The 27,241-nt window shown below is 36.6% G+C and overlaps 2 protein-coding genes across 2 annotated transcripts; both read left to right on the top strand.

Annotated features, from left to right (window-relative positions):
• Nucleotides 1-7,086: 7,086 nt before the first annotated feature.
• On the top strand, nt 7,087-9,082 carry LOC110916346. The gene is made up of 4 exons (XM_035982565.1): nt 7,087-7,917; nt 8,264-8,714; nt 8,802-8,875; nt 8,978-9,082. Exons 1-4 carry the CDS (start codon nt 7,087-7,089, stop codon nt 9,080-9,082), a joined length of 1,461 nt encoding a protein of 486 aa, XP_035838458.1.
• Nucleotides 9,083-11,011: 1,929 nt separating this feature from the next.
• LOC110919734 lies at nt 11,012-12,290 on the top strand. Its single transcript, XM_022163993.1, has 2 exons — nt 11,012-11,488; nt 11,856-12,290. The coding sequence occupies exons 1-2, from the start codon at nt 11,012-11,014 to the stop codon at nt 12,288-12,290; spliced, it is 912 nt and encodes a 303-aa protein (XP_022019685.1).
• Nucleotides 12,291-27,241: the final 14,951 nt, after the last annotated feature.

Below are 27,241 nucleotides of genomic sequence, written 5' to 3'. Positions count from 1 at the left end.
AGCATATTTGGCATTTGACACTAGCATGGTGATGGAGGTTACACTGATGGCACAAAGGGGCTGTTCCTTCGTATGGTGCTCGAGCAGCAGTAGGACCTGCAACAGCTTTGTTTTGGATGACAAAGCGGCATATGTTAACCAAATGTCCCCATCGCCCGCAGTGGGTACATTTGAAACAAGGTGCTTGATTCGGACGATGGCCATTGCATTGATTGCAGAAAGGAGCAGTTCCCAAGTACCGCTTCTTGGCTGGTGGTGTTGCCACCTGACCAGGTTCTGCTTGATTTGGTGCAACGGCTGGAGGATTCTTTGAGTTCTTACGCTTCTTTGGCCTTTTTGAAGGCTTGACTCCTGCTTCCTTTGATGCTTCTCGGGTGGTTTCATCCTGGAGACGGGACATGGCAACAGCTAATTCAGCAGTCTTCAGGATTACTTCGCCTATTCGCTGGGCAACTTTAGTAGCCTGTTCGGACATCTGAGCGTCGTTGCGATGAAGTGACATTCTAGAAGAAATGGAAGACATAGGAAGAAGTGAATGAAATGCTATCGGGTAATCAAAACAGAATGACAATGCATAAAAATTGCGATCATTTGTTTGTTACCTAAGGCAAACAAATGAGACGGTGACTAGTCAAAGTGAATGGGTCATATTAATGTATCACTGAAGACATGCTCGCCTATAAGTGAACACTCACCCCAAGAGTTCCCAGGTAAGAGTGACTGGTCCGATACTGCGGATTTGTACGAACACTCTAGCCTTAGACAGAAAACTCAGGGTACATGCATTCACTCTTCCAGTTTGCACGTGTTCACATTATTTAGACCCAAACTTTGACGAGATTTTGAAAACTCAGATGGCACAAAGCCAAAGATGAATCAAATTGGAAGGGTTCAAAACCATATAACAGAGGGTTCAAAACCTAGCAATCAATCATCCTAGAACAGATGATTAATTTTCGAAGCGGATTTATTATTGTGTTCTCGTTATGGTTATCACCTAAGGATAGGTGACGGTATTGTTTTAAGATCTAAACACAAGAATCTTGTGTTAGGGTCCTAGGAAGGTTATAGACTAGGTCAAAGCATTACTAATAACCTAATTCCCTATAACCATGAGCTCTGATACCAACTTTTCTGTCACACCCCGACCACGATAAAACAACAAAACGTGGCGGAAACATCGGGGAGTGTTGTAACAGAATCATTGTTTCAAAACACACGGAAATTTGAAGTTTCGTTCTATTAAACATTAAACATTTACATTGTCTTGAAATCTAACAAACAAGTTAAACATAGTCTATCATTGTTATTAAGTCACTAAGGCCTCATCCCGTCCTATGTGAGTATGCATCCTAGCAATCAACATCATTCGACAATACCTGAAACATATGTGAAAACAAAGTCAGCAAAGAAATGATGGCGAGTATATAGGTTTTATGAGAGTGTCGGATTCATGGCTAGTTTATATGTTGTAGTACCTCGTTAGAAAAGTGTATTACAACATAAATAACATACCTTGTTTTGAAAAGTGTATTACAACATAAATAACCAACTCAAATCAAATTGGTTATAGTTTGTTATAAAATCTCGTAGCCATGATTCTTAACCCAAAATATTTAGTTAAATCAATTTGTAAATATCTCGTAAAAACTCGTCAACAAAACTCGTATGGTTTATATCATTTCAAAAACCTCGTTGTGTGACATTGTTTTAAAATCGTTTCCCCCAGTGAAACTAAATAATGACTCAAAATGTAATATGATAAGAGCATTTATATATGAGATGTACCAGCGGCGTATCTACCAAGCTTTTATCATGCTACACCTGTCCCATTATCTAATCACATCCCAAAACCAATCGTTTAACCAAATCGTTTATCTCATTTAAGTCGTTTCAAATCGTGTAACTTATCCCAAAATCGTTTAACTCGTTTTAATAGTGAAACTACTTATGGTCGTCTCGCTAATAACATTCAAACCTTCGTGACTCGACTACCTCACCTTTCGCATTAATAAACCACCAAAGGGTTAATTAACAATCACAGATTCGGTCGTTACCCACCTAACCCACACATAACAATGGGTGCAGTCTGATAACGGGATTTGTCAGATCCTATGGTACCATAACCTAATACTGGTCGACTTGATCAGAGCTAATGAATGTCATTCGTTATGTAATTACAACCAACAAGCTTGTTCACAATATCAAAATCGTTATTAGTTTAATATAAACCATCTTAATCGTTTTTGGAAAACATCGTTTAAACATTGAAATCATTTAACACATACGGATCACCCCAAAACAATCGAAAACAGTAAAATAGGGGAACTATGTACTCGCCTGAGAATGCTTAGCGGTCTTTGAACAACAACCAAGCAAAGCTAGAGGGAGCACGGAATCAATCGACAATCTAATAACTATATAAATAAACCGGACCTAAGTCGGAGGATCGGATAGGATGAAGTCTTGTAAACTAAATGACTTATTGGAACTCATATGACATGGTTTAACAATGCCTACATACTAAATTGAAACCTAACCTAACTGCTTTCAACCCGTTACGACCCATTAAGGTAGCTTATGCTACTTTAACGCGTCGTTCGCGCAAACGCGCGTTCGAGACGTCTAACTAGTTCTATGACAAGTATTATATGCCTAAACATGTTTAAATATGTTGTATAATCAGTTAAGTGACAAAATTTTAGGTTACATATGCTTAAAATCCGATTATGCATGAAAAGGGCATTTTGGTAATTTACCTAAGACATATAATCTACCTATCATACAACTACTTAAACTTGGTGACCATAAGGTATAACCTCGGAAGGTTATTCCCTATACAACTATGGTCACTAAACATGCTTGGTCGGATCCTAAAGATCGACCAAACGGGTCGAGTTCGAAAGTCTAAGCGGTGGTTTAGACCGCTTGACTTACGACTCTAAACAAGCACTAAACTAAAAGTGACGAGCTAAGCATGTTAAACATGCTTAACTAAGTTGGAAAACAGGTTTTGATATCAAAACAAAGTGTTTTGATACCTAGAGTAGTTTGGTCGCAAAATACGCTTAAATGCGCATTTTGACCGAAACTACGACTCGTCACTACACCTAGTCAACGTGGTAATCCGTGGGTATAGTCACTAAGGACTATAACCAACGTGATTACGCTCACGTTGCGAAGTTTAAACGAACTTCTCGTTGACCATCCCGTGGTCAAAGCTAAAAGTCAAACAAAGTTTGACTTTCGAGCTAGGAAAGCAATAAAAGAATGAAAGAGGACTTACAAAGGGTCCAAAGAGATTTGGTTCCAAGTATTCTCAGGTAGGTAGTGAAATATCACAACCACTTAGAGAAATCTCAGACCAAATGCAAGGAAAATGGAATGAAAGCATGGCCTATATATAGTTTTTCGCAAACCGTTAAGATCATTCTTGGAGAAGAGGGCATGATCCAAGCCATACAAGTGTTAAGGACTGATTGGGGGACTTGTTCCCCACACAAACCAGCCCCTAGCATTGAAAACTAGAGATCAAAACCAGCAAAAACGAGCAGAATGACCAAATTCAATGTCTCTGTACTGTGACACTGATGCGGGCCGCGTAAGAATAAGGCTTGGGTTTACGCCCCAGGCCTAAGAACTTTGACAGATTTACAGTTTTAGTCCCTGCAGCTTAGAAACATGCATTTCGGACCATTTTTGACACGTTTAAGCCCCGTTAACCTCATTTCAAGGCTCTAAAATGAAGTTAAAGTATTGGGAACTCAAAACATGCTCAAAAATATCTCGGATGTCGGTTCGTTTGGTCGTACGGTTGCGTTGTTCGATTAATTACGACAGAAGTCGTAACGAACGCAAAAACGATCCAAATTGAGCGACGAATGGAAATTTTATCATGCCAATCACTAAATAAAATATTTTAATGATTACATAAATTTTTGGGTGTCCGGATATATTCAGAACGTAAGATATGCGCGAAAATACAAACTTGTGCACTTTTTGAGGCTTTTAGTCCTTGACTGACCAATAAGTTTATTTTTGTGCACCAAACACCTCAAAGCCTATTTCTAAGCTATGTAAAGGATATTTAGGGCATATTTAACTTATGATCAAGTTCCGGTATGTTTGTTACAGTACGAATCGGCATACTTTCGCAGTTTGTCGAAATTAGTCCCTGTAGGCGAATAAACTTGATTTCGACACACCTAACCTTCCAAAACTTATTTTCTAAGTTATGTAAAGGTTATTTAAGGTATGTTAAGCCTATGTCACTATTCCGGAGTGTTTGTCGCGTTAAACTGATTACGTTTACGCATTAGCTTGCGTATAACCTTCCAGAAAGCGATTTAGAGCTCGAAATCGAACGAGAATTGATATATGCAAATGATACACATATTTATACAAATCCCAAGTATGAAATACGATATTTCATTGATTTGGTATTTGTTCGATGGCCGTGGAGGCACAGATGTCACAGTTTTGTACGTCGCGTCAATGAAGTCGTTGTCATACAACATTTTTTCCAATGTTTGAATGTGAGTCTTTCCGTCTCTATGTGAGGCTCCAATCTTCTACACTGCATTTTGCACGTCTTTCTTAATATGGAAGCTGCTGGCGTCCCGCTACCTTATCGTTTGAAAAATTTTGCGTGGTTCCGTGTTTTGAGTTGTTAGCTGCTCGAGCAACTCGTATTCTTTGGGAGTAAATCTTCTCATAAACGCGTGGCCTGACAGATTCTCGGCGGGTTCGTTGTTATGTTCCAGGTTTCCCACTACTATCATCCATATGTCATGCGTCTCGACCCACACCGACATCAGTGAAATGGGCAACCAATTTTTGCTACCTGCTGTTCTAACTGTGGTTGTAGTATGATGTTCACAACCACGGTCGCATTCAAGCCATACCCTCCGGATCTTATAGCCTACTTTCTTTGATCGATGTGTCACAATAACGTAAACATTCTCATTTGCCCTTTTCTGTACCCATTTCTTCAAATCATCTAGGGACATTAAAAGTTAAAACACCGATACGGTTACCTTACATTTTATATTTATTAGTTTTATTTAATTATCTTTTATTATATATACTAATTTTAATATATAATGGAATATGATACCTGCTTAGTTTGATATGGATTGCGCAGGTTAGGGGGTTGCTCATCATCATACGGTGGTGTGTTTGGAGGCTCACCACCGTATCATGATAGCCTTGTTGCACGTAAAAAGAATGTGATGCATTGTTACTTTTGTAAGGATTGCTCAGGCTAGGTGGTTGCTCATCATAATAGGGTGGTGCTAATAAGGCTCACCACCATCTTTTCGGTATCCATCCAGGTTGTCATGTTGCACGTACGAAGATTCACACCCGTATCCGAATCCAGATACCCTTGTTGTGTCGGATAATATGCTTTATCAACAGGAGGAGGCTCACCATCGTATCCATCCGGATTGTCTTGTTGCACCTACGAAGATTCAAACTTGTATCCGTAATATGGGTACACTTGTTGCGCCAGATAATATGGTTCATCAACAAGGGGAGACGGAGCCTCAAGTCTAGCAACAGTTTGTTTTGATCAACAAGAACGCCAGACGCAACCTCCTCGACCTCCTCCTCCTCGTTAGAATCATGATGCCAGAATCCTCCTAAAACAATGGTAGGATAAATATTTAATAATCACAAAACAACAAGGAAGGAAGCTAAGTTAGTAAACGTTACCAGATCTATTTCAGGTACCCCCCCCTCCTCCCCCTTATGAGTCGTTGGAATACTGCCAAAGAAATAGTTGTCATCCCAGAACCATGACATTTTTTAAGAATGATTTAGCTTCACACTTGTCTGACAATTTGTAAACCAAGAAAGAATGCAAAGCAAATGAGAACATCGACATGGATTAGGAAGAAGCATCTGCATATCGCTATTTGTGTACGCCTCGTATAGCCATGTACTCGGCATATATTTTTAATCACGTTCCCAGACAACATCATATCAAAGTCAAATCAGTCAGATTGTATGCCTAGTACAGGTTTGTACGAGACGTAGAAAACCCTGGTATAGGTCCCTCATACTGGCAATATACGTTCGTATATGTGATTGATTTGACACTGTATGAGGTTGGACCATCTGGTGATCAGAGACGTAAACCCTATACGCATCGTACAAGTCTGCACAATGCGTATATAAGGGTATGGTTGGGTTGGGTGTGTAAATAGGCAGATAGGTGTGCAAATATGTACCTCTTATAAAATCGCAACTTTGTGAGATTTGAGATTATACACAACGGACTAACACAATTGCTAATTCTTGATTTTTGAATTATCCAGTTAAGCTTTAGAATATTTCAACACTATACTTGAAGCCAAAAGTAATACAACGATTCAGAAATATTATTGATCCACAAAACAACCTTGTTCGTAACTAGTTATTTAATCCTCACATATAAGCAAATAGCAACAAATATAATGGATTAAGGATTGAGGGGGTGGTGAAATAATTGTATAAAATAGTCAAATATGTATTTACTCATAAAAGAGATTGTAAGAATATCTAAATTTGCTATTATTAATTAATTACAATTTTTATTGCTCATAAAAGAGATTGTAAGAATATCTAAATTTGCTGTCATTAATTAATTACAGTTTTTATTGTTACTTTTTAATAAAATCTTTTAGCAAACGAATAAATAAATTTTGGTGGATGAATCAACATTACATGATTTAATTTGTACTTAAATTTAAACGAAATTTTAATTGTTAGTTTGCTACTATCATGAGTTTCCGCTATGTATTAAATATTTAATTAATTTAATTCTTCACCATTTTCTATTTGTAATGTATTATATTAATCCTTATCCTATTGTGATCTATAAGGGAAAACAATTTCAAACCTCAAAATATAAGTGTAATTAAGAAATTTGACATCCCCAGACGAAAGATACATAAAGTTTTTTTGGATACATGAGAATACAACTTAAACCTAAAAACCTAAACTCCTACGAAAACCATACAAAAATTATGGACAAAAACAAACAAGTCAATACAATATAATCTGCGAAAGATTTCAGGAGGAAAGAAGAAAGCTTGTGATGAAATGAACCCACAACGGCATAATAATTTATCAACAAAATTAACTCTATGCAAGATTTTAGCCGTTACAGCCTTTGTTATATACATTATCATCGTGTATCATAATTCTGAATCTCACATCTGCAAATTACCAGTCGATCGAACATTGAATAAAGCTGCTACCTTTATATCTTCACCTTCACCGTCGCCTTTGTCGTTGCCATCGCCATCACCGCCTCCTCCTACATCAACAAATGTTAGCCAGCTGGTATTTTGTATCTCAGGATCGGTTAAGGCGTGGGGCAACCGTAGGTCGTATATCAGAGAATGGTGGAGGCCGAATATCACGCGCGGGTATATCTTTTTTGATAAAGAACCCACGGTGGATATTTTACCATGGGCTTATGATAATCTCCCTCCCTATCGCGTGTCTGAGAACACCACAAATCTTGAGGTGTACTCGAGACACGTGAAGCCTGACGTTATCAGGATCGTGAGGACAATCCTGGAAACGTTTAGGGAGGGAGATATGGATGTTAGATGGTATATTATTGGAGATGATGATACCATTTTTTTCTTGGATAATATGGTGCAACTTTTAGGGAGGTATGATCACACCAAATATTTCTATATTGGTGGGATATCCGAATGCATTAAGTCGAATTTCGACTTCTCGTTCGAGATGGCGTTTGGTGGCGCAGGGTTCGCGCTAAGTTACCCGTTGGTGGAGGCTTTGGTCGCGAATCTTGATCAATGCATTGGGACTTACCCCTTTTATTTTGTTAGCGATCAGATTTTGAGTGCTTGCATTGCTGATCTTGGTGTTTCTCTTACGTCTGAAAAGGGGTTTCATCAGGTAAAGTTTTAATTAAGCTTCAAATATTCATATTATTATACTAATGCATATTTAATGGCAATAAAATATTAGCGATGGTGTTCATACCCATGAGGCCATGACCTAGTGGTCTATTGGTACAGTACCTGTTCCCACAAAAGTAGCTTTGCGACCGCTTAAACTCAGTTGCAAAAAAGGTTGCTAATTTAGCGGCTAGTATGCAACTGAAATCGTAACGGTCACAAAATTAGCCATTGCCATCAATTTGCCCGCAAAACGGTCGCAAACCTTACAACCTCTTAAACTAGCTATCGCCATCAATTAGCCATACCATAAAAGTCCTAATATCTGTGCTAATCATTAACAGATTGATCTAGTGGATGACATTTCCGGATTCTTATCGGCTCACCCACACGCACCGTTGATCTCCCTCCACCACCTCGACATCGTCTCTCCAATATTCCCCACCATGGACAAACATAAGTCTCTTAGACATCTCATGACTGCAGCTAAAGTCGATCAGACACGCCTTCTCCAACAAACCGTTTGCTACCACAAGCAAAATTATTGGACATTTTCGATAGCTTGGGGCTACTCGGCTTACATTTATGAGCAGTTGATCCCTCGAAGCATTCTTAGAAGACCTTTTGAGACGTTTACTCCATGGAGCTTGATACGAAAACCACCAGATTATATGTTCAACACACGATTAGTTACCAACAATTCATGTGAAACTCCCCATATTTTCTACTTCCATTCCATAACCAAAGTCAATAGTAATAACGATAGTGATAGTGATAGTAATAGTAATAGCAACAGTAATAGTAATAGTAATAGTAATAGTAATACCACATCAGATGAAATCATGTTGACCTATGTTCGCGACAAGCCTCGTCAATTGTCAGCTTGTTCTCCACATAATTCGGCGGATCATATTTCAAAGATTCAAGTTTACACTCCGGCAACAAAATTAAACTTTGTAAGCCCAAGAATTCCCTATTTACTATATTGTGCTATTGTTAGCTATATACAAATCATCATATATAATGTAGTTAACACATGTTCTTCTTACATCATTTAGGTTGAACATAGAGGGGAATGTTGTGATGTATTAAATATTGATGACAAGAACACGGTAGAAATCAGGATAAGGGATTGCAAGAAGACTGAGATCATAATAGTTTAGACGACATATATTATCTATACAACATGTATACTTTGTTATTAACTTTTAGTTATTTGTTTTTCATTTGTATACACTTCACTTTTGTTTAGTTTTACTAACTGTAACCATACAATACAATTAGTTATAGAGATGTATCTAGATCTATGCATTGTAAATAATACGAAAACATACAATATTTGTTAGTTATCACATGGGTTTCCTAGCTTATTATACCAATTACTGTTATAGAGATGTATCTAGATCTATGCATATTAGTTATCACATGGGTTTCCTAGCTTATTAGATCAATTACAGTTATAGAGATGTATCTAGATCTATGCATTGTAAATAATACGAAAACATACAATATTTGTTAGTTATTACATGGGTTTCCGAGCTTATTAGACCAATTACAATGGACAAAATTCAAAGGTCATGTCGTGTTTTAATTTATTCAAACAGTTATAGCTAAATAAATTATCAAAATTTATATTCATAACAATTATTTAGTTAATCTAAGTTTATCAAAAAAGTTATAGCTAATTCACTCTTCAACAATAAAATAATCCATCATCATCATCATCATCATCATACTCACTAAATCCCACCAGTAGCAAAGCTAAGGTAGAGTCTAAGGATGGTAAGATGTAGACTATCTTATCTCTACCCATAGGAATAGAGAGACTGCTTCATTCGAGACCCCCGGCTCAATAGTTGTTTTTCATCAAGTCTTGGACCTAAGGTGCGTAACACTCAACAATCGGGACAAAGACCGATTGATGCGTGTACCTCCTTGTTTTTCGGCTATCAATGCCACAACATGATGACCGCTCGCCACTTTTAACGTTATTTTCCCAAAATTAGTAAAATAACATTAGAATTAGTGCAATTTTATTTTTGCCTCTCTAGCGCCCACACATATATGCATTATTAATTTATCCAATCAGTTATTACTAAATTAGTTTTTTCAGCCTTCCATTCTCCTTTTATTTTTCCTAACTTTTTCTATTGTTGTTTTTGGTGTTGGTGTTAGTGCTATTTTATGGTATATTTTATTCACCCGCTCCGCCAGTTACCCGCTCATCAGCTCTGCGGCTCCCCTCTTTGTGTTCCGACTGTTTATTTTGACGATTGATTGTCTTTAAATGCCTAAACCCCCATTGCCACCGTGCTCCTCACCTAACTCTTGTCATACCACATTGTAGCCGCCGACGATCCGCTACGCATCTCTATGCTTTCGGTTCCAGCTACTGATCGTTACGCTGACGTTACCCGACAGGCTTCTGTTTCTAGTTAACGCTTTAGGGTTTTCAGGTTCGATCTCCTTTTGTTTTTCTAAACTTTTCGACTATATGCTTTTGTAACCGGTTTAAGCTTTCTTTTAAGCCATTAGGATTTTTTTGGTTCGGTGACGATGCGTCAAATCATGCTTTTGTGGTTTTTGTTGGTTCGGTGACGATGAGTCTATTCTCATCTGAGAATCATTTTGCATGTCCATATTAGCCGATATGATTTTGTTGGTGAGAATGAAAATGTTTAGTTACCATATTTTCGTGGTTCTGTGTTTTCTGGTTTTGTTTTTCCTGGTTAACCATTTAGGGTTTTTAACCTTATAGTTAACCATTTATATATTGGCTTTTGTGGGTTTCTTTGCTTCGATGACCTGAGTGTTTTCTCATCCGAGAACCATTTTTCATTTTGCCATGTTTGGTTGTGATAATTAACCTTTTTGTCGTTATGATGGGATTTGGTATTTGTGAGTTGGTTATTGTGGTTATGGGTTTCTAAGAAGATGAAATTAGCTTCATCTGCGAGACCTGCATGCTTGATTAGGATTAATACATACACATACTTCGGTTTTAACCAACACCATCCAACACCATTTTTCACTTCTATTCAACCTAAATCCTTTCTTTTACATTCAAAACATTTAACCCTTTTTTCTAAATAATGGCGGATGACATACCACCGCTATTCATTCTATTTGATATTAGTGAAGACGATGAATCTTTCTCAAGTGATAGTAGTTTACTTTTTTTCCAAAATCTTATTAAGGAGGCCGCCGCACTGGAAGACACGGGTACTTCTAGAAAAAGGAAATATGTCCTTCGAGATCGAGAGAAAGGTCACAAAACCATTATGGCAGATTATTTTGTCGAGGAGCCCAAATTCAACGAAGAGGTTTTTCGTTATAGGTTTCGTATGTCGAAAAGGTTGTTTTTAAAAATTGTGAGTGATGTGCAAGCGATTAACTCGTGGTTTCAAGAAGGCGTGGATGCGAGAATGAAGAAGTGTTTTACACCGATGCAAAAAGTTACTTCGGCGATTAAGCAACTTGCAATCGGTAACCCTCCATATGAGAACGATGAGTATTTAAATATGGCCGAAAGGACTTCCCGTGACTGTCTAGATAATTTTTTCCAAACGGTATGTAATTTATATGCTTCCGAGTCCTTACGTAGACCAACTAGCCATGACCCGTTGCGATCTTGTAACAAGCTCATGAGGATAAACATCACCGACCTGGGATGTTGGGTAGTCTTGATTGTACACATTTTGTTTGGAGAATGTGTCCAACAGAGTTGCGGGACCAATATATGAGGGGGGTCACAGGTACTCGATAGTTATGCTCGAAGCGGTGGCCTCTCAAGATTTGTGGATTTGGCATGCTTTTTGTGGTCCACCAGGTTCACAAAACGACATCAACGTGCTACAACAATCTCCGTTATTTCTTACTCAACGAAATGGAACTGCACCAAAATGCCCATTTTACGTGAACAACCACTTGTACAAGTGTGGATACTATCTTACCGATGGAATCTACCCTACTTGGTCCGTGTTTGTGAAATCATTTACGTATCCTCACATTGTGAAAGAAAAGAAGTTCAATAGGCAACACGAGGCGGCAAGAAAAGACATTGAACGGGCTTTTGGTGTTTTAAAGGCAAAATGGGGTGTACTTAATCGACCGATGCGTGCTATGAGTTTAAAAAAGATTAGGAATGTCGTATATGCGTGCATTATTATGCATAACATGATTCTAAAAGACGATGAAGACGCAATTGCACCGGTACATATTCAGGATCCTCCAGTCGAGCCTGTTTTCGAAGACACTGTTTATAATGAGCTCATTAATGAAGATACGCATTATAGACTAAAATATCATCTTGTGGAGCATCTTGGAGAACAAGATTTACCCCACCTTTTAGCGGATTCCGACGACGAATAGTTAAATTAGTTTTAGTTTCAAAATGTCTTTTTATTTTTTAATGTCATTTTATTTATTTTAATTTAATGTAATATTTATTAGTTATATGTACTTTTATTTTGTTTAAAGTATGTTTTATTTATTAATGCATAATTTCTAGAAATATATATATATATATATATATATATATATATATATAGGATAATGCTTGGTAAAAAACCCCATTTCTTTAAGAAACTTAGCAAACTATATATGTGGCTAGCATGTTGCCACGTTGATCTGATCTCATGATTTTAAATTTTACATCAAGGTTATATTAGTAATTTGCTTTAACCCCAAGAATTATGAGATGACCTTTTCATTAATTGCCTATCAAGCCATCAAATCGTATACATTCACCATCCCCATATTTCTTTTTCATATTTCCCTTTTATCTCTTCTACATCTCTCATCAGAGAATCATCAATCTTCTTATTTACACCACAGTAGCAAGCATCTCCATTAATATCAATGGAGACAAATCCACCAACCTCTGAATTAATGTCGCCGGTCCGTAGTTTCCCAAACCGGTTCTTTTGCAGCGACTTCCAAAACGATGAAGAATTTAATGCTCCAGGTTTGTCCATATATAGTTTGCTAACTGTTCTAGAAGACCTGTTTTTTTTAAAATGGTTCTGTTTTTTGTGTTAAAATGGTTCTTAAAAGGGGTAAATGTTTATGTAATTTACAGGTTTTTATTTTTGTGTTAAAAAGTTATGCTTGGTTCTTAAAAGGGGTAAATGTTTATGTAATTTACAGGTTTTTATTTTTGTTAAAATGGTTCTTAAAACGATGAAGATCTGTTTTTTGTGTTAAAATGGTTCTTAAAAGGGGTAAATGTTTATGTAATTTACAGGTTTTTATTTTTGTGTTAAAAAGTTATGCTTGGTTTGCATATGAACTGATTTTTGGTTGTGTTGTGATTTTATTTTAGAAAAAGATTGCAATTTAGCTAAAAAGTTGTGATGTTGTTTGAGAAAAAAGATTTTCTGGCTATGAATGTGTTAATAGTTATGTGTGGTTAACGACTTAACGGTTATCTTATCTTTTTGTTATTAGGATGGTGATGGATACAAGGGAAACAAGATCCAATTCTCGGGACCGTTGGTTTTGTCAAACGTGGATCAGATGCTTAAGGATCATGACCATGTTTATGTTACAGCACAACACAACTAACACGTGTTATAGTTTGAACTTCAGGACATGCATGTGTTACATGTGACATGAAACCCATGTACAACGTAACACGTATTAGTGCTATGTATTTTTGTTTACTAGTAATATGTAATGTGAGACTCTTCTTGTTTTCTCTAGTACACGATGTTAAAACGGTCTAGACTTAACACATTTTCTGTTGGAGGCGCCCGTATTTGTACCTTTACTGTTACAGTTACTATTGAAGTTTATGCATCCATTCTAGAAGTCTCAACACATGTTATAATAGAGGCTTAACCCACGTTATATCATGTTTACTCTGTTGTTATTAAGTTACTATTGGAGTTTATTCATCCACTGTGGAAGTCTTTACACACGTTATAATAGATGCTTAACACACGTTATACATTTCAGTCGCTTAACACATGTTACAGTATGTATATACACATCATGGTGTTTTGGAAACTAATAGCTTATACATGACACCATGTTAGGTTAAACCAAGATTATAACAGAGGGTTAACACATTTTATCCCAGGTATACGGTGTTACGATATTAACTTGTATGTTCCATATTAACTTGTACACGTTTTTACTATCAGTATATGCACATCATAGTGTTTTGCAAACCACTTTCATATACATGAATACAAGTCGGGTTACAACAAGATTATAATGGTGGAGGCGCCCGTATTTGTACCTCTACTGTTACAGTTACTATTGAAGTTTATGCATCCATTCTGGAAGTCTTAACACATGTTATAATAGAGGCTTAACACACGTTATATCATGTTTACTCTGTTGTTGTTAAGTTACTATTGTAGTTTATTCATCTATTATGGAAGTCTTAACACACGTTATAATATATGCTTAACACACATTATACATTTTCAGTCACTTTAACACATGTTACAGTATGTATATACATATGGTGTTTTGGAAACCACTAGCTTATACTCATGTATTCAGGTATAACAGAGGCTTAACACATTTTATTCAGGTATACGGTGTTACGATATTAACTTGTATGTTCCATGTTAACTTGTTCACGTGTTACGGTCAGTATATGCACATCATGGTGTTTTGCAAACCACTTTCATATACATAAATATAAGTCGGGTTATAATGGATGCTTACATGTTATCATATGTATACAAGTGGGGTTACAACAAGATTACGATATTAACTAAGCTCCCCATTAAACTCATCGCCCCCGTCGACTGTTTTCACCCTTGTCACATGTTAAGCAATTACATGTTCCGAACAGACAAATTGTAACACATATTAGATCAGTATATACACATCATGGTGTTTTGTAAACCACTAGCTTATACATGAATACAATATTATATATTCCAAAATTACCGGTACATGTGTTACCATAAATGGCTCGTTTCATATTACACGTTACATCATGGTGTTCTATTACAGCATGAACCACCAACACATATTATAAATGAACGAAGACTTCTTTTCCAAATGATGTGACTTATTCAATGTCCTCGCATTAACGTCGCCTTCATCCATCCAGCTTGTCAATTGAATATCTTTTATGGATCTGTTTCTGTAAATCAACACACGTTATATATCATTCTAACAGGTGCTTAACACATGTTATGTGTCTGTCTCTGTAATTCAAGCAACCCAACAAAAAAACAATTATTGTTAAGATCAAAAGCCCCAAACAAGCAACCAAACCAACAAGAAAACCCGTTCAAAATCTCATCCTAAAGTTCTAGATTTATTTAAAATACATGAACATTAACCATTACTAGAACACGTATTAACTTCGCCTACATCCATCCAGCTTTGTCAATTGAATATATTTATGGGTTTGTTTCTGTAAATCAACACACGTTATATAACATTCTAACAGGGGGCTTAACACATGTTATGGGCCTGGGTCTGTGAATCAAACAACCAAACAAAAAAACACTTACTATTCAGATCAAAAACCCAAACAAGCAACCCAAACCAACAAAAAAACAGCTACTGTTAAGATTAAAAGCCCCTAACAAGCAACCAAACCAACAAAAAAACCAGTTCAAAATCTCATCCTAAAGTTTTTGATTTGTTTAAAATACAAAATCATATTAACAACCATTACTAAAACACTTTCAGCACACAAAAACATATTAATAACCATTTCAACAAAAAAATCAAGTGTGAAATGATATTTCAAGAACACTTACCGGATCTATAACCGTCCGATGAACATGAAGAAGATCTTCAAACCTTCTTCTCACACACACACTTGTGCGTGTGTCATCGTTCTCTCTCTAAAACAACATACTTCAAACTTCTTCTCTCTCACACACTTGTATGTGTGTTCTTGGTGTTATAGATGAACATGATGAAGATTGTTGTTTCTCTCTCTAAAACAAAAAATTCATCTCTCTAAAAACATTCATCCTGTCCTCGTTCTCTCTCTAAAACAACAATCTTCAAACATTTTCTCTTTCACACGATGTAGATCTGAACTTGAAGATCGAAAGTTGTGTTTGGTGTTCATCATGATCTTGATTGAAGAGAGAGGAGAGAGGAGAGAGGAGAGAGATAAGATGTGTGTGTAAGAGAAATAAAGTTGATGTGAGTGAGAGAAAAGTCAGATTTTTAATCTCTTAAATGCCCTTCTCCTTTACTTTTTTTCTAATTTATGGTTTTATTTAAATGTAAAGGACACCAAAAAAAGCTCAGCCATTGATCTACTTGGATGAAACAAAATCAATGGATGAGGTTGGGTTTCCAAGGTTTTTTAAAAAAGATGGGGTTTTTCATATAACCCATCCCTATATATATATATATATATATATATATATATATATATATATATATATATATATATATATATATATATATATATATATATATATATATATAAAAAAGAAATAGATTCCTCATGTGTTTGAGCACTCCTAGTGATTGAGTGCAAAATAGGGAGTATAGTGGGGACTTGACATTGTATGACATTATTGGCTAGAGAATAAGTTTACCACTCCCCAAATAGGGAGCACTCCTTCCACCCTCATATCAGTTCAGATCTTAGATGCTTTAGGGTAGAGCTGGCAATTTTGACACAAACACGATAACACGACACGAACCTACACGAAGTTAACAGGTTTCGTGTTTGACCTTAACAAGTTTCATGTCTAAACAGGTCGACACGATAAGACCTGTTTAAATTTCGTGTCTAAACAGGTTAAAACCCGTTAACCTGTTAAGACCCGTTAGTGACCTGTTTATAATTGTAAATTAAAAAATATAACAATATATCAAGGGTGAGGACATGTGTAGTCAGAACTTCTAATTCACCAATATTTCGAAATCAATCAATTTCTAATTCACGCTCCATATGACCGACCATACTCCAACTCCAATAACCAAACCCTAATTGTTCTTCAATCGCCGGTCGCCACTTCAATTGTCGGCCGCCGCTTCAATCGCCGCTCCATACGACATCACTTCGACATCATCTGTGTTTCTTAGATTTCGTCGGAAATCTCTTCATCCATAGGACATAACTTCAATCGGACATCTCTTCATCACTTCAATCGGACATCTCTTCAATCGGCGTCGCTTAAGTAGTTCCGGCATCACTTTCTCAAGTTCTACCATGTAAGAAACACTGATTTGATATTTTATCAAGTAGTTCATATATCATATATCACACAGATTATAAACACAGATTAGATATTTCGTCAAGTTGCTGTTTCTTAGATTTTGTGTTTCTTCGTCAACTATGTTTCTTAGATTTCGTCAAATGTTTTTCTTAGATTGTGTTTTTTGATATAGTTGTTGTTTCTTAGATTCTATTTGTTGGTGTAATATGTTTAACTTGTGTTGGTTTAATTGTGTTTCTTAGATTCTAGTTGTATTAAAGTCATGAGTGATTTACAAAAAAAAAAGTCGGGAAGAAGAAGGGCAAAACACCGGTATGTTGTTGGTTTAACTTTGATAGCTTTTCGTTCATTTTCCCTATAAACTTTTTGAGTAACTTTATGTATTTTTTTTCTCTATTGTAGATGGATATGGATTCTGATTGTATCAAAGTCGACCTAGAAAATTATAGCACTATGCATTTGGATTTGGAAGATGATGAAGTTGGCTCTGGGGAGGTAGAGGATAAAAATGATAGTAGTGTTAGAAAATCCAATGCAAAGAGATCGCGAAAGGAAAGATCAGTTGTTTGGCATTACTTTACCAAAGAACAAAACAAAGCTTTAGGCAGAAAGGTTCCATCTAAGTGCAACAAATGTGGTCATGTTTGATAGTAAGAAAGGTACGGGAAATTTTACTCGACATATATCAAGCTGCTATGGTACTACTTATAAAGATGTTGGTCAAATGCTTTTAGATACTGGCATGAAATTAAAGACATCTAGTTTTAGTCAAAATACATTTCGTGAAATGCTTGTAGCTGCTATTGTGATGCATGAGTTTCCTTTGTCATTTGTAGAATATAAGGCATTTAGAGATTTGTTTAAGTATCTGCAACCCGATGTGAATATCATATCTAGAAATACGTTAAAATCAGATATACTAAAAATGTATAAGAAAGAAATGGAAAAAGGTGAAAGAGATGCTTATGGAATCACCTGGCAGATTATGTCTAACTTCAGATTTATGGACTTCTATTGCTACTGATTGGTATTTAGCAATTACTGTTCATTTTATGGATAAAGATTGGATTTTGCAAAAAAAGAGTTTTATCAGTTTCTTTTATGCCACCACCTCATACCGGCATTGCTTTATGTGAAAAAGTGTTTTCTATTTTAGTAGAATGGGGCATAGAAAACAAAATATTCTCTGTGACGTTAGATAATGCTTCTTCTAATGACACTTTTGTTGGGCTTTTGAGAGAACAACTGAATGCAAAGTCACCAATTGTTTCCCGTAAGGGTAATTTTTTTCACTTGAGATGTTGTGCACATATTTTGAACTTGATTGTGCAAGATGGGTTAAAAGAAATTGATGAGTGTGCTTATAAAGTTAGAGAAAGTATCAAGTATGTGAAAGGTTCACAACAAAGGAAGGAAAAAATTTTGGATTGTGTTCAGTTTCTTTCTATGATGTATGTCGAGTAAAATTTCCCGTACCTTTCACGAAATGTATTTTACTTTTTTGATGTTTGATGGCGCTCTTTATTATTGACGTGCTTTTTGTCATTTAGAATTAAGTGATTCTAATTTTAAGCATTGTCCAAATGCATTAGAGTGGGAAAAGATTAGAAAGATATGTACTTTTCTTGGAGTATTTTATGATGTGACCAATGTTTATTCGGGTACCAAGTATCCGACTGCAAACTTGTACTATCCACACGTCTTTATGGCTTATCTTACGTTGTTTTAGGGTATGAGTTCAAGGGTGGGTATATCAAGAATATGGCAGAACTAATGATGACCAAGTTTCAAATATATTGGTCAGATTTTAGTCTTACCTTAGCCATAGTCGTAGTGTTGGATCCTAGATAGAAGTTGCATTTTATCGACTGGAGTTATTCACAAATATATGGAGAGGCGAGCCCCGAATATTCAAATGTTGATCAGTTTTTGAATTCTACATTTAATGAATATGTCAACATCTTAAATGTGGTCGGTGGTGATAGAAGGGATGATCCAACACTTGCTTCAAATGCAAGTAAAGAGGTTGAGGACACAATGGATGATTCTACACATGCCTATGGAATTAGCGCAAGGCCTAAGGTAATTTATTTATATATTTATATATCGTGTTTAATTATTGACTAACTAATTTTCTAATATTTTTTTAGGCTTTTGATCAATTTCAATGTAAAGATTTCACAATTAACAAAAGATCAGAATTGCAAATGTATTTGGAGGAGTCAAGGGTTGACAGAAGCTGTGAACTTGATGTATTGGCTTTTTGGAAAGCCAATGAGTTTAGATATCCCGCACTTGCGAGAATGCCAAGAGACTTTTTGACAATTCAGGTATCTACTGTCGCATCAGAGTCTACATTCAGTGCAAGTGGAAGAGTCCTTAATGAACATCAAAATTCACTTAGCAAAGATACCGTTGAGGCTCTCATATGCACAAAAGATTGGTTATTTGGAGATTACTGTAATGTCTTTTCTCTTGATTTTTCTATGTTTTTTTTTTTGCATGGTATTCTATTAATGTTATTATGTATATTTGTTTGTACTTTGTAGGTTCAAACCAAGTTAGTGTAGATGAGCTCACAAAAGATATAATGTTGATTGACATTAGCCATGAATCAGATGCTTCAAATTCCGTGAACAATCCTAAGGTATCCACTCCAAATGCTTCAAGTAGTGTTGCTTGTTAAAAATCAAAGAACATCTTAAGGTACCCACTTCAAATGTTTCTAGAAATGTTGCTTGATAAAACTATATGTATGAGTTTATGTCAAATTGTCCATGCCTAATACGACTGTACTTATTTGTGTGTAGGTTTGATTGTTTGGAATTGAAGATCTTGAGAAAGAAGGCATATGGGAACTTGAATGTTGAAACTATTTGGATGTTATGATTAGACTTATATGAGATTTCATTTTAAGTTTGTTAAGACATTATGTGTTTATGCATGTTTTATGACTTTTTGTGAACCTTTGGCGACTAAATCTTCATTAAACAGGCTCCTTAATTGCTAATTCCAAATATGGAATAATAGGTCATGTTCGTGTCTTAACAGGTCGTGTTCGGGTCTTAACAGGTCGTGTTTGTGTTTTAAACAGGTCATATGATATGTTGGCAACATTTTCGTGTCTTAACAGGTCATTTCGTGTAACCTGTTAATTTAACAGGTTCGTATTCGTGTTTGGAAAATCTGACACGATAAGATTGCGTGTCGTGTTTGTGTTTACAGGTTTCGTGTTCGTGTCTTAACAGATCGGGTTAACCCGATATGCCAGCCCTACTTTAGGGACAAAGAATTAGGCATGTAAGATGTATAGAAGTTATTTACATATAGATATCTTAGGCTAAACCCTAAAAAGAGAGTTAGACCGGAGAGAAAAAAAAAAAGATGACTTTTTGAGATCAAGAATTTGATTGAAAGTTAACGACGTACGTTTGTCAAGATTTCTGGTACATCTTGTTGTGCTTCACAAACAAACCATCTTTATTATTTAACTCGTGTAATACACTAGACTATAACCTAATTACATGATATAAGCTAAGTATTAAATTTTGAGTTTTGGGGATTACTTATATGTGATCATCTATACTAGTTTTCTAGTAATCAGATAATTTAGTATACGTTATATATAACTAACGGAGAATAATCATAACTAATATATAGTAGTTGATGCATATGCAATACTTATATTTAGTTGGTTATATGTGACTATCTGCGCTAATTAACGGTATAGAAACGGATTACAAAGATGATAATAATAAATATAGCAATGCCTAACTGTCAATTACTTACGTATTTGATGTGTCATCCTAAGTGGAATTAATTCAATGTAAATATGTATATTATTATTACTGCTGAACTGAAGAGCAGTTTATTTACTTTTGTCTTAACATATATGTTTTAAATCCCAGACTGTTTCTAAGGGTAGCTAGCTAGTGTCAGAATACTTGTTGAAGAGCAGTTATTTGTAGGTGTTCGACAAACTAAAGCTTAGGACATACACTGCTTATAGGATGTCATTACACAATTAATCTATTAAGCAAAACTAGCATGCTTATAGTTAGAATTTTTTTTTTTAAACAGAGGTTACCTTTTTTTTTTAAGCAACCTTTATTCCACACGAAAAAGGGTAATTACAAAGCAATGGCAGGTAGTCGGGCAACAAGTTGCGCCGCCACCCCGTTTTGAATAGAAAAACCAATTCTACTAAATACAAAGTTTGAAACCTTTAGCGACGAAGAATTACTATTAACGACTTTTTGAACCCGATTCAAGAGTCGCACAGCGTCAACAGCGAGACCACCAAAGGTATCAAACGCAAACGGGACAAACACATGTTGATTCTCCCGGCAGGCTTTCTCATGTTTTGCCACTTTGCTCGCCTCTGCCTTGAGCACCGCTTGCCCTACGGTTAGAATTAAGTGTTACTAAACTTGTATGTGTTTAGCATGCATTTCAACGGTCTAAGTTGTTTGTATCGTAGATCGTGACTGATCGGTGATTTTTTTTCATAAAGTGTCGAGTAGTATATAACACATAAAAAAGTTTCTCGTACCATGTAACATAATACTGGTATCTATTGTTGGTGCACTTGTGTCTGTACTTTGTCTGTATTCGGTCTGTATGTAAACGATGTCCAAGTTAGCCTTGTAAGTTTGACCAAGTCAACTATCCTCCTAGTTTGACTTGGCCAAACAGTTGGTAAATATTGAAAGATGTTCTCTGTCGAAGGATAGCCTCGAAGGATACTGTTGATCCTTCGAGGTGCTCGAAAGATATGCTTCGAATGATTAGACCTCGAAAGGTGATCTTTCGAGGTCCTTGCTGATCCTTCGAAAGCATCATATCCGAAAGATGATCCTTCGGACCATCTATCGGATCCTTCGACCAGACATCATGGGCTGGGTATATATATACCCATGCAGTGTAGTGTGAAAGATAGAAGATAGATGCACACTTAGAGAGACAGACAAGAGTTGAGAGCATTCTGTCCAAAACACACACACACTTTGAGAGTTTGCAAACTGATTGTAAACATTGTGCTTGTAACCGGAAACTTTCTACGTATTAATACAAGTGGTGTTAATCGTTGAGTCTTGTGTGTTCTTGTGTTTGTTCTTGCATCATCCCGGTTTGCTCGCTAGCTTGGATTCCGCACTCGCTAGTGAGTTTGTATAACGAGGTTTAGGTTTGTTCTCGATCCTCGGAAAGGGACCTACAAGTGGTATCAGAGCTTTGGCTCTTTACCTTGTTTAAAACCGGGTTTTTGTTCAAGTTCTTGGTGTGTTTGGACACTAGGTTTAGCATCCGTTTTGGTGGTTTTTCTCACATCTTAAAACTGAAAAACGAGCTCTAAACCATCGGGAGTGTTCAAGGTTGGGTTGGGTAACTTGAAAACTTGTTTTTTAAGTGACTTTGATTTTTCCGGTCATATTCCGATTATCATTCCGGTGAACTGGTTGAGGATAAGGTTGCCTATTTTTAGTAAACTTTTTGAAAGTCAAAAAGTTTGGTGAAAAGTTGTTGGCAGACCATATCCTTTCTGCCGAAAGTTGGTACACCAACCCGTCAACTTTTCTGTCAGTGTGTCAGACCTCGAAAGATACCTTTCGAGCTCGAAAGATCATCCTTCAATCAAGGAGATTCGAAAGATAGCCATCCTTCGAACATCCTTCGAAGTCAGTGTGTTATCCTTCGAGTCAAGGAATCTTTTCGAAAGATCATCCTTCGAGTTACTGTTCTTATCGAAAGATAAGGATCCTTCGTGTAGGAGAATCTTTCGTATTAGTGTTCGAAAGATCAGTATCTTTCAAGTGTGAATCTGTCGAGACCTTTGTTCGAAAGATAAGGATCTTTCAATCTTCGAAAGATAAGGAGAATCTTTCGAAATCTTCTTTCGAAAGTTAAGGATCCTTCGTACAGTCAATCTTTCGAAGTGATTGTTCGAAACTCAACAGTGATCTTACGAACATTGTTGATCCTTCGAACAAGTATTGATCTTTCGAACAGGTTGCATCTTTCGGTTCTTAACTGTTTGCACTTAACAGTTTGTGCTTGTGTAGATTCTCAATTAATATTTGATCAAAATGAGCTGTACAAGTCCTTGGGATTGGAGTTTGGACTCACGATACAATCAAGAGTTAGTCACTGCTGCAGATTGGGCAAAGAGTATGATTCCACAGCCTTCAATCAGTGCAAGTCAATGGGCTTTGGTGTCAAAGCAAAATCAAAACATGCAGAATTTTGTAGTAGAACAAGGAGAAGGATATGCAGCTACTAGAAAGATACGCCAGGATCTGTTGAAGAAGAAATTCGAATCATTTCACTTCTTAGAAAATGAAACCCTAAATGATATGACTACTCGTTATTATCATTTGATGTGTGAAATGTGTTATTCTGGTGTTCGTACATCTCAACAGGAAATGGTAGCACGGTTTGCTGATGCTCTACCTCCAAAGTGGAGCACATTCATAGAGTTTTTAAAGCATACGGGAGTTTTAGATGCTGTCAATGTTAATATCTATGAATTCATTCAGAAGTTGGAGCAAAAGAACGAAGTGGAAATTCGAAAAGCCAAAAGGATTACACCTACTCAAAACACAGAAGTGTATTTGCCTGGTTTTGGTCCTTCAGCTAGTTCTAGTTCTGTTCAGCAACCGAAGCTTCAAACAGCGTTTGAATCCAATACAAGCTCTTCTCCGTGTCCACAGTTCAATCAAACCCAAGTACAAGCCCAAGTTTCCACAACACAGCCTCAATTTGATCCACAGCATCAAGGCCAGATATAATGTACCCAACGTGCCTGCTTGCCAGATATCAAGTCAACCCGAAGGCCTCACATCTTGCAGCTGTCAAAAGGATTTTTCGTTATTTGAAGGCTTACCCCGACACCGGTCTGTGGTATCCTAGGGATAATAACTTTGACTTGGTCGCATTCAGTGATTCTGATTTTGGCGGATGTAAAATCGACGGCAAATCCACAACGGCTGGATGTCAGTTTTTAGGAAATCGCCTAGTCACATGGCAGTGCAAGAAGCAGACGTGTGTCGCTACATCAACATGCGAAGCTGAATACATTGCTGCCTCAAGTTGTTGCTCACAAGTTCTTTGGATCCAACAACAATTGCGGGACTATGGTTTTGAATTCCTAACTACTCCTATATACGTTGATAATTCTGCTGCTTTAGATATCACTAAAAATCCTGTGCAGCATTCAAAGACCAAACACATCGAAATCAAATATCACTTCATACGTGATTGCTTTGAGAAAAGGCTAATCGATGTTGTTAAGGTCCACACCGATGACCAACGTGCCGACTTATTTACCAAAGCTTTTGACAAATCTAGATTTGACTTCTTATTATTGGTAAACGGCATTAAGGTCAAGCAAGAGTAAACCAACATCGGAAAATCATTTTTGTAAATATCTTTGTGTGTTTTAAATTTATCTTAGTTTATTGATTTTAGGGGGAGTAAATCCAAATATCGGAAAATCCAAAAACATCGAAAAATTTCAAAAACACAAAAACAATAGAAAATCAAAAATGAGTTTCCTGGCGAGCAAAAGAGAAAATGATAGTACATCAGTGGTCTATCCAAACCTCTTTAAACCTTAAATGAAAAACGATAAGCAGCTCTATATAAGATGTATCGGTAGGCTCACAATCATTTTAAAGTGTGCAGGGTGATATAAATCTTAATCGACTGAAGATCAGGTGGGAACCATTCATTGGCATATGGTCATAGTACCGAAATTTCGTTTGATAGATTGCCGAGGTTCTGAGATATTCGGTCTTTATGCTGCTTATCATCTGGGTATCATGGTTGTATCTTTTACCAAAAAAATAACGGGGACGCAAGTCTAGATCTTCCATGATACTATACATACGTGTACATATTACATACTGCATTCGACCTCAATAAGTGATAAACAATCACATGTCCAAAACAAATAAGTGATAAAATATCACATTTATCCGGGTGTCAAGTTCGTCTCTCTGCTGTACGGAAGTACTGACCTGTTCACGGACTTGCACCTGTGCCCTCATGCATATGAAAATCAAGTTCCTCATCAATAAGTGATTATATCACATAGGGCTTGTTTTCAATTCAAAATAAGTGAGTATCTCACATTTTATACGGTCAAACAGATGATAATCGGTATACTCACCGGTAAGATGAACACTCGTGCATACCTTGATACGGGAATGTGTCGTGATGTGGATGAACACCGGTCGGTAAGTATAAATCATACCTTAACGTATCCCCTCGCCATGATTACATCTGATAAGTTGAGCTTAAGTGGACAACAATACCGATAATTGTTATAGGATGCTTAACTTAATGTTAACTAACTGAACAACAAGAGTGTTTTGGCATGACCGTACACTGATATGATTCTCTTACCCTCGAAACTCGCAAAAAGAATGTCTGTATATAGTCAGTTACTGCTTAACTTTTATTGTTTTTCTTTTAAACAGTTTCGTCGTTTGGTGCATTTCAGCACGACATTAGCGGTGATGTCGTTTGATAACACTCAAAGGATTTTAAATTGTTGTCTTTTAATTTCAAAAATACCAAAAAGATTTTAGGCGTGTTTTAATATAAACTTTATAAAAGCCAAAAAGATTTTTTTTTTCTTTATTTTCGATCGTACGATGTTGGAGCTCGAGTCTTCGTTGCCTGAAACCTGAACGAAAACCGAATTGACTAAATCTTCATAAACGGTCGAAATTTGCAAGTTTTGAAAGTTAAAGGCTAAAACTTGACAAATTTATTAAACTTTCAAACTGTCGGACGGTGTTTGATTGTGACATGGTCATTCGTGTGTCATTTGTTTAAACTATATTCCAAGCAGTTGTTCTCATTACGCGTTTAGATTTCTTGCATGTGCAGATTCTAAAGGCTAAGAGAACATGGTCGATGACAAGCCTTGGAATGAAGACACGACGAGAAGGCGCTCAAAAGATGAAGATGATCGAGTTGCCGCTGGCCATCATCAACACCACAAGGATCTCACTTCATAAAGATCAAGTCATTCACGAGCATAGCCCAAGGGGGAGCTTATGTTAAGGGGGAGTTTGTCAACACACTTTCTACATGATTCGGGTAGTTTGTTGATACACTCTCTGCTTTCAAGACGTGAAGACTTTGAAGATCCTCCGACAATGAAGACTTGAAAGGACATCAGAGTTTTGGGAACTCGAAGACCAAAGACTGTTGAAGTTCGAGACGAGTCTACAACTATAGAAGATAAAGACAAAGCTACAGCCAAGGGGGAGTTTGTTGGTGCACTTGTGTCTGTACTTTGTCTGTATTCGGTCTGTATGTAAACGATGTCCAAGTTAGCCTTGTAAGTTTGACCAAGTCAACTATCCTCCTAGTTTGACTTGGCCAAACAGTTGGTAAATATTGAAAGATGTTCTCTGTCGAAGGATAGCCTCGAAGGATACTGTTGATCCTTCGAGGTGCTCGAAAGATATGCTTCGAATGATTAGACCTCGAAAGGTGATCTTTCGAGGTCCTTGCTGATCCTTCGAAAGCATCATATCCGAAAGATGATCCTTCGGACCATCTATCGGATCCTTCGACCAGACATCATGGGCTGGGTATATATATACCCATGCAGTGTAGTGTGAAAGATAGAAGATAGATGCACACTTAGAGAGACAGACAAGAGTTGAGAGCATTCTGTCCAAAACACACACACACACACTTTGAGAGTTTGCAAACTGATTGTAAACATTGTGCTTGTAACCGGAAACTTTCTACGTATTAATACAAGTGGTGTTAATTGTTGAGTCTTGTGTGTTCTTGTGTTTGTTCTTGCATCATCCTGGTTTGCTCGCTAGCTTGGATTCCGCACTCGCTAGTGAGTTTGTATAACAAGGTTTAGGTTTGTTCTCGATCCTCGGAAAGGGACCTACATCTATATATATATATATATAGAGAGAGAGAGAGAGAAAGTATATCGTACAATATGCCTTAACATACATTGCGTACGCGACGGAAAAATCGCACCTTATGTTACCAAAAATTGAAAATCACATGTTAAAAACCTTGAAATCGCATATGTATAAGAAGAAAGTGAAGTCGTATGTTAAAAATTAACCCAAAATCGCATGTTGTAGGAAGAAAATGAAATCGCATGTTAGAGGGAAA

The sequence above is a fragment of the Helianthus annuus genome, chromosome 2, assembly GCF_002127325.2.
Source record: "Helianthus annuus cultivar XRQ/B chromosome 2, HanXRQr2.0-SUNRISE, whole genome shotgun sequence".
Classification (NCBI taxonomy): domain Eukaryota; kingdom Viridiplantae; phylum Streptophyta; class Magnoliopsida; order Asterales; family Asteraceae; genus Helianthus; species Helianthus annuus.
Note: the sequence above shows the minus strand (reverse complement) of the source record. Positions and strands in the feature narration are given on the sequence as shown.

What these genes read in the sequence shown, in the direction of transcription:
- LOC110916346 (XM_035982565.1), top strand. Translation starts at nt 7,087, where the DNA reads ATGAACCCACAACGGCATAATAATTTATCAACAAAATTAACTCTATGC. An exon ending in CTGAAAAGGGGTTTCATCAG is followed by an intron (nt 7,918 to 8,263) that starts GTAAAGTTTTAA and finishes AATCATTAACAG; the next exon opens with ATTGATCTAGTGGATGACAT. An exon ending in CGGCAACAAAATTAAACTTT is followed by an intron (nt 8,876 to 8,977) that starts GTAAGCCCAAGA and finishes TACATCATTTAG; the next exon opens with GTTGAACATAGAGGGGAATG.
- LOC110919734 (XM_022163993.1), top strand. Translation starts at nt 11,012, where the DNA reads ATGGCGGATGACATACCACCGCTATTCATTCTATTTGATATTAGTGAA. An exon ending in TAGATAATTTTTTCCAAACG is followed by an intron (nt 11,489 to 11,855) that starts GTATGTAATTTA and finishes CACTTGTACAAG; the next exon opens with TGTGGATACTATCTTACCGA.